Source organism: Simochromis diagramma, unplaced genomic scaffold (assembly GCF_900408965.1).
Source record: "Simochromis diagramma unplaced genomic scaffold, fSimDia1.1 OVJJ01000596.1, whole genome shotgun sequence".
NCBI classification, from domain to species: domain Eukaryota; kingdom Metazoa; phylum Chordata; class Actinopteri; order Cichliformes; family Cichlidae; genus Simochromis; species Simochromis diagramma.
The window spans coordinates 7,057,791-7,068,247 of record NW_024387245.1 but is presented as its reverse complement, the minus strand read 5'-3'; the positions used below and the strand labels follow the sequence as shown (position 1 = coordinate 7,068,247).

General features: G+C 37.7%; 1 protein-coding gene across 1 annotated transcript; it reads right to left on the bottom strand.

Moving 5' to 3' along the window:
- Nucleotides 1-3,852: 3,852 nt before the first annotated feature.
- gsdf (gonadal somatic cell derived factor) lies at nucleotides 3,853-7,074 on the bottom strand. Its single transcript, XM_039999981.1, has 5 exons — nucleotides 6,775-7,074; nucleotides 6,145-6,302; nucleotides 5,949-6,041; nucleotides 5,729-5,859; nucleotides 3,853-5,075 (listed from the first exon to the last, which is right to left on the bottom strand). The coding sequence occupies exons 1-5, from the start codon at nucleotides 6,882-6,884 to the stop codon at nucleotides 4,926-4,928; spliced, it is 642 nt and encodes a 213-aa protein (XP_039855915.1). The 5' UTR covers nucleotides 6,885-7,074; the 3' UTR covers nucleotides 3,853-4,925.
- Nucleotides 7,075-10,457: the final 3,383 nt, after the last annotated feature.

Sequence of the window (10,457 nt, the reverse complement as noted above, 5' to 3'; positions counted from 1 at the left end):
ACATCAATAACAACAGATATGGCATTGATTATGTCATGCAGAGAAGAGAGCTGGGATGGGGTGGTTTGCAAAACCACTTGCAGATGTTCAGTAAATGTAGACAGACTACATGAAATTTTCCAATTTTGTGTATTAAAGAGTATCAGCTCAGCCATCAGCTGATGTATTCTGGCACTGAGATTTGCCAAGGTTTGCTTAGGATGACTTTTTGTCATGACCAAACTAACGCTGTGATTGATTAGTCAATTCAAACAGATTTTCTTTTATACTAGGCTTACCATTTAAACATGCAGTTGGAATGGATCTTTTAGTATATATTTTGATCATTAGGAAAAATTCCACTAATTATTTTAAACAACTGATTATTATTTTGAGACAGATCACAAAAACTGCAATGGAACATGAGCCTACTTGAAGCACCTTTGTGGATTTTCTTGTCCACATTTTGGTGGAATATGTGAGATATGGTGTTTGTTAAAAGACAGGAATAATGCTCAACATTTCACAGAGAAACTGGTGTTTCACCCTACTTGTAGTTTTTTTTATGGCAGTAAATTATTTATTTATACTGATTGTAAGTCTGGTGCAGTACTACCCTGTAAGAAGTCTGCCATCCAGTGGTTGGACAGTAAACGGGACTTAATTCCAGTACTTCCATTAGTTTACATCATACCCAGGAGGTGGCAGTATATTATGTCCTTGTGTAGTAATGAAATGCAATAAGATATTTGTTTGTGAGGATTTTATGCATAACAACTGAATAAAATAAACAAACAGACAAAATGGAAGTGGGAAAAAAGAGCAAAAATATGTTTACAATCACATCTTATCATAGCTTTCTTAAATAGTTAAACTCAATAAAGATGTGAGAGTGAAAGGAAAATGAAATGGTTTAATATTAAACTATCAACCCTTATAACACAACATTAACATCATTGCATTCTTCATTTAGAGAGAACATTTACATAGCTTTTTGCCTTTCAGTAAGTCAGCAGAGCAACAAGTTTGCCCTGAAAGTTTCAGAGTGCTTGACACATCTAAAATCATTCCCCATCTGCTCCTTTTAGCCAAAGTGCCACGAAACACCCTTACAACTGAAGTCACATAAACCAAATATATATCAAAAGAATATTATTGTGGATAATACAAGTATATGTGCCATATAATGTTCATAATACCCACGTCATCATGCTCATATGCTTGATCATCATCTTAACACATATTTCTGAAAGAATGTAGTATACAGCTTCACTGATCATAGCAAGTGCATTAAATGCATTTTGTCAGAATAGTAAATAATATCGTTACTATCACTCACATGGCTTTCCAAGTTTAGTGAACTTGTGGACCTCACTCTCATTTTCTGTTCACTCAGGTAAGGGATTTAAAAGCACACCGAGAGCACTAGAGAATAAATCTAAACTTGCTTAAGAATATAAAGAAATTACAGTTATTAATCTTTTCTGCCCCAGCCTTACCCCTAAATTACAATCCAAGCATAACCATCCATTACTAGCATCTCTGATACCCTATTTCATTATTGGACCTTGGAGACCCACAATAGATTTTCCTTATTGCTGTTGGCGACTTAAGTATAAATTACAACCACTTCCAAACACACTTGTTACTTGTTGCTTCAAAACAGCTCACAAGGAAATAGTGAACATTTTATTCTATTCTATGAGTCTGAAAGGTTTACTTACTAGATACCTTAGAAAGTAAGCTTTTAACATAAAGTATGAAAAGAACAAATAAAGTAAAATGTCTAAACCGTTTATATAAGCAATAAGAATGTAACACTTCCAGCTTCCAGGTATGATCAAATTAACTAGATAAAAAAAAAACAAGCTGTGTGACAATTTTATACTAACCCCTGTGGGTATGTGGCAGCTTTAAATTAATGAAAAGCAAACGATGCCAATTTTTAAAGAAAATCACCATAAGTTATAGAGAGAGCTCCATCTCCTTTCTGACAAAGGGGCGGTTCTTTTTTTTAATTCATTCTGTACATTTGCATCTAATACTTCCATTAAAATGTCTAAAAATGCAGGACCTTTCATATTATTTAATATCCTAATTGGTGGTTTTACTTAAAAGATCTGGATACCTCTACCTCTGATATTTTATCCAGCACTTTGTTGTTGGCGCTGATTTGGACTTCTTTGCCAGAAGGTGACCAGATATGGAGGACATTTAAGAACCGTGTCCCCCAGAGCATCTTCCTGGGTAGAAACCTGGATGCAGAGCGATGTCCCAGCGTTCTGTGTGCTGAAATGCTGTGTGACGTCGTAACGAAGGCCGCAGCTCTCTGCGATTGTTGTAGGGCTGTTATGTGCGTGTAGTGTAGTGGCAGCTGGAGCAGTGGCTTTGACCTCCAGTTGCTCATGTCCCACAGCAGATATATCCACAGGCAATACCGCGTAGGCATGCAAAAAGCTCTCACCAATGTTGCACTTGAGGTCAGTAGGCCAACAGTATTCCCCGAGGTCTCCTAGGAAAGTAAACTAGTTTGTGAAGGCCTATACACATGCGCAATATAAAACAGGTCAGTCAGGTGGAGATAGATGCAGCAGAACCCCTTTAATTAGCGATGATGTCTCTCAGGAATTATTTTCAGAACACAGCCTGAGATTTGATTTTGCAACAAACACCCCGCACACCTCCAACCCAGAGTTGATGGTGTCATGTTGTGTCTCCTTACCTTCAGTTGAGTCTGACAGCCGAATATTATGATTGTCCTGAAGCTGCAATTTTTTGATGTATGTCATCCCAGTACACTCCATTAAACAGTCACTTGGTTGTATCACCCTCCTGGGAAGCGGGTTGATCAGTGTTTCTTTTTCTGAACATTCAATTGCGCCGACAGCCAGCAGAAGTGGCCACAGTATGCCAAAAGACAACCATATGCCGATATGTCCTGGCATTCTGTCCAGCATTAATCAAAAACCGAGGCAGCTGCCAATGTTGAGCTAGACCTGAAACTTCACAGACTTTAAACTTGGAACTATATGTAAGGATTTCACTGCAGCCAGGAAAGGATTACATGTACAGCAGCTAAAAAAACATTAGAGGCTCCTCAGAAGTACGCAACATGTTGCTCTCCCTCACACCAACACCTAGTTTTATACAGTACTGTGCCAACTTTTCCTCATCATCTACTTTTTCCCTCCCACTTGAATTAACAGCAAGTCTGTGGCTGGCAGTAAGCCACGAGGGGCTGGTATAAGGAAAGTTTTATTTAAAAATGTCAGTTCAGAGAATAACATAAAGAATACTGTAACATGGGTTGTATTCAGTGGTTGAGAGGACCACTCAGCCCACGACAACACTGGTACTGGGAATTCCACAGTGCTTGTCCTTTAATAAACACACTCTTTACTAACCTTACAAGGCCCTGTTGAACGGCTGCTGTCTTATCATGAAGCAAGCAGTGTTCATACAACTCGTAACGTTACTTTGAGTTAAGGAGGTAAAGATATGAGGTCCACCTGAGTCCATGTGTTCATGTGCCAGCACGCTTCTCACACACTCTACAGGGGGCAGTGGCGCATACTTGTGACATCACTAAACATTAACCTAGGTGGTCTTAAAGAGACACCACACAATTGTGACTGTTACAATGCATTGTTGTGATATGTTATACTTCTATTTCTTGTGTTTTATTCTGAAGCATTTTGTTTAATTTGTGAATTATACTTACACAATAGCAACTGAGAAGTATTAAAAAAATTAGCTGATTTCAATCATTTATAATCTTTTATTGGAATAAGCAAGAATTTATTGAATGGTACAAGTGATTAAGATGGGAAAACAATGTCTTGAGCACAGTAAAAAAAAAAAGGTTTATCTAAATATGTTAAATTGCTTTATTGTATAGCACTGTAAGCAGTAGTACACTTGTGAAACATTACTTAAAACATGGTGGTAATTTTGTAAAATAAGCCAGAGTATACAACAAAATAAAATTACAACCAAGAGCTGTCACTAGTCTTAATTAAAAAAGCATACATTTGAAAACAAACAAACAAAAAAACAAGAATTCTTCAGTGTAAATGTATATAAAAGCAGTCAGATAATGTAATGTAAATTACGCCACAAAAACATAAAACTGAAGCAGCCAATCTCAAAAATAAGAATCTGAATTTTGAATATCTAACTGTTGCAATTGGCAGAATTTATATACATATGACAAATCAGAATCAAAATTAAATGTGAACAGAAGATTGTTTGTTCTCCTCTGTTAAAGCATGTCAGTCATATCACCAGTAAATAGTTTAATTATGAACTTTTAAAGTTGCAGTTTTTGGGTTTGCGGGCCAACATTGTTTTTCTTTTTCCTCAGTTGAAACATGAAAATATAGAGTATAACCAATGGAAAGTCATGCCCATGTCCCAGAGAAATTAATAGATTGCTAAATTTATCTTGTGAGCATGAAACATAATCTGTGAAGATTACATATCAGAGACGATCTGCTTTAAGAGTAGAGCCTGATCCTCTTGTGAGAGGGTCTGGCTCAAGTCTTACATTTCTTCAGGGAACATTTCTTCTCAGTAATAGTTAACAGCTATTAATAGTAGCCTGTCCACATGAGATTTATTTAAAGACAGACTGTGAGGATTTACCATACATGTGTTGGCTGGAGCTTTCTTTGGTTCAACGGTTACAGACAAAGACATAAAGATTGTGTAATTACTGTTAAATCAGTTGAACAATAATTGTCCAGCTTTCCAAAACTCCTGTTTTAATGGAAAGCCCAGACTTGCTTTGGTTTCAGGAGCCAGTGCTGAATGCACTTTCTATTTTAAAAGGGAAAGACGACCTACAAAAGCAGCGTTTGTATGAGAACAGAATTGTGGATATGATTTTTTGTTCTTTTGATGTGTGTATAAAAGCCAAGCGGTTCATACCACACACTCAAGACAGCCTACTCCTTGCCAGGATCCTCAGAGTTGCCCAGCCCACAGCCACAGCTGCGGGTCAGCTGCATGGAGGAAATGACAATGGTGCTGGATTCATCCATATAGACAATGGGCACCACTTCATGGGAGATGGGCTGACAGCATGGCACCTGGTCCTGGGAAAAGATAAAGAGAGCAGGAATCAGACACGGTGCATATTTTCATGATTATAGAGCTGACGCTTAAGCATTTTAAAAATTGTATTGTTGTCATATTTCAGTGAAAAAAAACCCCCATAAACATTTAGAGTGTGCAGGACTTGCTCTGCTCCACACCAAATAAAGAAAGGTGTCAAGAAATGATTTACATTTTTATTTTGTTTAAATAGAAATGATTTAAACAAAATAACAAACACTTCAGCTTCTAGTTTTGATTTTTATTTACTGTTTTGTTTCCACAATACTCTCCTGCTGTCACGCTTTTTCTGGTCGATGAACTTTGTGGAATGCCTTGGCTTGTTTTTGGTCAAGTTCATTTATGTTGGCAGGAAGAAGAAGTACACGTGCTTATCTACATGCAGCTGTTTCGCCTCCAGAGCACACCAAGGTAAGATACGTGCTGTTCTTAGGCAGCATAGTAGAAAATAACAAAGTACATCATAAATCTAAGCATTGTGCTGTTCCCACACACCTCTGAGAATTTCCTATGCCATGTTTTGTTTTTTGGGGGACTAAAGCACAACATATAAATATCTATAGATGTAAATGTGAGTCAAAAACATATAAATCAGTGAATTATTCTCTTGTAATAATGTCTTTGTTAACTATACCTGTGTGTTGGCATCCTGGATATTTACTTGGGATGATGGGCATTGCACAGTGGTCATGGCAGAGTTGCAGGTTGCGCATTGAACATAGGTAAGACTCAAGGGCTGGATCACCCAGCTGTCCCAGCCCAGATCTGGGAAATTAAACACTTGATTACTGTACTGAAAAATGCTGCATACCAGTATTATTGTTACACATAAATAACAATGTGTTGTTACACACCTTTCATAAAGATCTCTGAGGCAATGGAGCAACAGTTCAGGCTCGCTCTGTTTTGATTATCAGCTGATGCAGAGTAGCCTGGGACTGCTGGGGCTGGAAGGAGATACAGAGGCACTGTAAGACTTTAGAGTTGACTGCCACTAAGAGCTAGGTTGAGGGTGGTACATTTTTCTGTGTATCTTTTGATTTCACATACTTGCAGTATGCTTGGCTGTGTGAGAAATGATGCTGAAGGTTCGGTTCCACTGCTCTCTGACGCTGTCCAGTGCACCGGCAGGTAGCTGCGGCTCAGTCTGCAAGTTCAGAACCCCAAGGAGGTTCTTTTTGATGGACTGCCATGACTCACCTTGGCACCTGAACATCACGTACAATGTTGTGTTGGGAAAAAAAATAAAAGAAAGTAATCTTTGTTGTTTTTACAGCATTAAAAGAAAAGTAGTTGGTTTCTAGATACCCTCAGATACCCTCGTGGACTAGTGGTTTGCAGATGTTTGGCTGAAGTGAGACAAGTGTGATTGATTTCATTACTGCAGCTTGAACAGAACAGTCTGTTATGTCTCTGTGCAGCTCTCCCTGAAAACCATTTGGGCAACATGACCCTGAATCACACACTGAATTTACTATTTAACCCATGTGACCTCACCGCACGTGCATCAGCACACAGCTCACTCTGATTTCTGAACAATAGAGAAAGATTTCCTTGAAACATTCCCAAAACATAATTAAAACATCATACAAATAGATGGCTGTACTAACAAAAACTACATAGGCACGCAAAATTGTGGTGTGGTTATTGCAGAGGTTCTGATTTGGTATTGATACTGACCTGTGACCTAAGACAGCAGCTTCAGGTTCTTTCCTGGATGGATCCAAGACAAATGCCATCATCATGGAAGAGCCCAAAAGCATTGTCATGACAATGAATGCAAAGGCCATGGTGGATGAACACGTAAGACTGGCTGCAGACAAAGGCTGCGGTTGGTTTCGAACGTCTGGTCGGAGGAGGAGATAGGAGCGACAAAACTGGGATGCTGCGCTGGGTATTGTTTGTCAGGGTCTGGGAACCACGGTTTTTATCTGCTCATACCCCAACGTGGCCTTGAGATAGTTAACACTGTAGACTTTTCCCCTGTTCTGTGTGAAAGAATAAATGAACGAAGATTAATGGGTGGAGAAAGAGCGGTCACAAATGCAGGCAAAAAAAACAACTTAGGAACAAGAGGTACACATATGTTGTAAAAAACACGTACTCATGTTATAGTATGCCTGCCTGGGCACAACACTTTGACAAAAAGTTTGAATTTATATTTAAAGTTGGTGTTTCTATTATTATTACTTATGTATTTTTGCTATTTCCATAGGTGAAGGAAAATTATGAACACGTCTCGATGTAATGCAGTCCATTAAACATCCTGACTAAATGACCTTATCAGTGAAATACCTAATTTAACAAGAGGCACTCTGAGACTGTCCTTCACCAAGGCAGCTCACTGTGAGGGCAGTATTGCATTTATATAATTACTTAGTTTTCTTTGTTTGTTAAAACATACTTTAAGCAGTTTGCAGTGCACTGAAACTCCTGTAAGGGTTGCGTGACAGATGTTTCATTTGATTATACAAACATTATATCACAATAGGTAATGAATAATAGGCACTGATTTTTAAAAAACTGGAAAAGAATAACTTGAGCTTATTATATAAAAACTACTATATTTCTAACTAACTAGGCAGTTATTTATCTTTCTCTGTACAATACTTTCATTAAAGTCTTAATGCACTTTGCAGTCAACTTGAAAGAAAGTAAGTAAAATTAAAAAAGTAAAATTTGAGATCAGGCATCATGATATTTAGATGCAAACTATAATGTGATGTCATATCCTGAATGTTGCAAAAAAAACAAAGGCAGCAGAATTTTAAGCACAATTTTATGAAAGTTTGACATTTTTTGACCTTGAAGAAGAGATCAGAGGTCCAAAGTGGCGTCATACTTGGAATATCCATATATCATTTCCTATATGTTGTCAGTACAAACAAATTGAAGTAGGAAACAGTTTTAAATAGCTTTATATATTCCATTAATATAACTTTTAAAATGTGACATGATCTTTTAAATTTTAATACTTTCTACACAATATATTAGGTTATAAAGCTTTAGTAAATTTTTAACCTTGAAGATCGGGATGGCTGTAAGTCAGATTTTAATTAATAGTTAATCAGGCCCCAGTCTGCACCCCTATAAAGTTTTATCACAATTCATTCAAAAGGCATTTTATATTGTAAGGTAAAGAACCTACAATAATAGTGAGAAACCCCCAACAATCAAATGATCCGCTTTGAGCAAGCACTTGGAAACAGTGGGTAGGAAAACCTCCCTTTTAACAGGAAGAAATCTCTGTAAGAACCAGACTCATAGAGGGGTAACAGCAACCAGTCGGGGTGAGGGAAGACAGACAGGACAAAAGTATGTGGAAGAGAGTCAGAGATAAATAGTGACTACTCATTAAATGCAGAATGGTGCGTAAGCACCAAGTTAGTGAAAAGGGTGAGTAAAGAAGAAACACTCAGTGCATGATGGGAAGCCCCCAGCAGGCTAGGCTATTGCAGCATCACTCAGGGAGGATTCAGGATCACCCCAACTCCAGCTCTACATTTATAAAAAAGGAAAGGTTTAAGCCTAATTATAAAAGTAGAGGTGTCTGTCTTCCGAATACAAACTGAGAACTAGTCCCAAAGCTTGAAAGCTAAAGGCTCTGCTTCCCAATCTGCTTTTAAATATCCTAGGAAACACAGGTAAGCCTGCAGTCTGAGTGAAGTGCTCCTTTAGGGTGACGTGTATGATCATTATTATTCAGATAAGATGGGGGCTGATGATTTAAGACCTTGTATGTGAGGAGAAGCATTTTAAATTGAATTCTGAATTTAACAGGGAGCCGATGAAGAGAAGCCAATATGGGAGAAATATGCTCTCTATTTCCAGTACAATAATGCAGTTACTGCATCATTTTGGATCAAATGATGGCTTTTCAGGGAGTTTTGAGGACAGCCTGAAAATAATATATTACAAAAGCAGATAATAAAAGTAATAAATGCATGAAGTCATTTTTAAGCACCATTCAGGATCTTTCCAATTTTAGAGATATTGCACAAATGCAAGAAAGCAGTCCTACATGTTTGTTCAATATGTTCACTGAACGACATCCTGGTCAAAAATTACTCCATGATTATTCACAGTGTGATTGGAGGCCAAGATAATGACATCCAGAGTAAGTCTCTGGTTGGATGTCATTTTTCTAAGAATTTCAGGGGTGGGTACAATAACCTTTCATTTGAATTTAGAAACTAAAAACAGATGTCATCCCAATCTTTATGTCTTTAAGACATTCCTGCAGTTTAACTGTTGTGTGTGTTTATCTGGAACTCCATAACTAACATTTGTGTGTGAAGAAGATGCCTCATTTACATAAACAAACGGGAGTCTATTTGATAGATATGATTCAAACCACTACTCTGCAGTAACTTTAATTCCCAAGGCATGCTCTAATGTCTGTAATAAAATAGTGTGGTCATCAGTATCAACTGCTGCACTGAAGTCTAGTAGGACAGTACCAGAAATAAGTAATGCCCGAGGCCATAAGATCACTTGTAACCTTTCCGGACCCTGTTTCTGTACTGTGATGAGGTTCAAAACCTGACTAAAACTCTTTGAATAAACCATTTATATCATATATGTGTTTTGGGTTTTTTTGCACTACACATTTGGGTTTGAACAGTGAAAGGCGGCAACGGATGAACCATCGACAGACCCCAGTTTATAATCATGGGAAAAATACAGTTGGTTTCAACAAACTGCAACAAACTAGCATTTATTTCTGCATATGGGTGATTATCAGTTTGTATCACACCTCACATTTTCGGGCATCACATGAAAGGTGGAAATCTCCCCAGATAAACAAAAAAACGATATTATTTCTCTGCAGCTGTTTTTCAAGGACAGGATCCTGAGGGAAGAAATGTAATACAAAGCAACAATGATTGCTGCAGGTGATGTTAATATCTGAAAAAAAAAAAAAAAAACTTTCACAGTTCTGTGGGTCATGTGAGGCCACAGACTTGTATGGAATGGCAGCTACAAGTTCTGCGTCCTTAGCTGACCTCCGTCTCTTCAGATTCCTCAACTAACAACTAAATTTGCAGGAGCCAAACTTTCTCATGAGGCCAAATTGGTTCTCTTATCTGCAGCCTGCGGATACCAAACAAGAATTCTTCCACGCTGCCAAAGGAATTCATGCTGCAAGCTGTTGCTTGCAATACTTTCCTTTGGAGGTGATATAACAAGTCTGTCTTTCACCTTAGATAAAGACCTGCACAAAGTTAAATGACTGTCTGTTCAATATATTTACATGTATGTATGCATGTAAATATCTATGTATTATATGGAAAAGAAATATGTGTTTTTACCTCAGTTCACAGTTTTGGAAAATATTATACATTCACTCAGGGTTGTACTAC

Bases quoted from the DNA above. Each gene is read 5' to 3' on its own strand.
- gsdf (XM_039999981.1), bottom strand. From the start codon at position 6,884: ATGGCCTTTGCATTCATTGTCATGACAATGCTTTTGGGCTCTTCCATG. The intron at 5,860-5,948 runs GTGTGTAACAAC...TTAATTTCCCAG, and splicing joins CTCAGAGATCTTTATGAAAG to ATCTGGGCTGGGACAGCTGG. The intron at 5,076-5,728 runs GTATAGTTAACA...ATCTTTTCCCAG, and splicing joins TCCAGGATGCCAACACACAG to GACCAGGTGCCATGCTGTCA.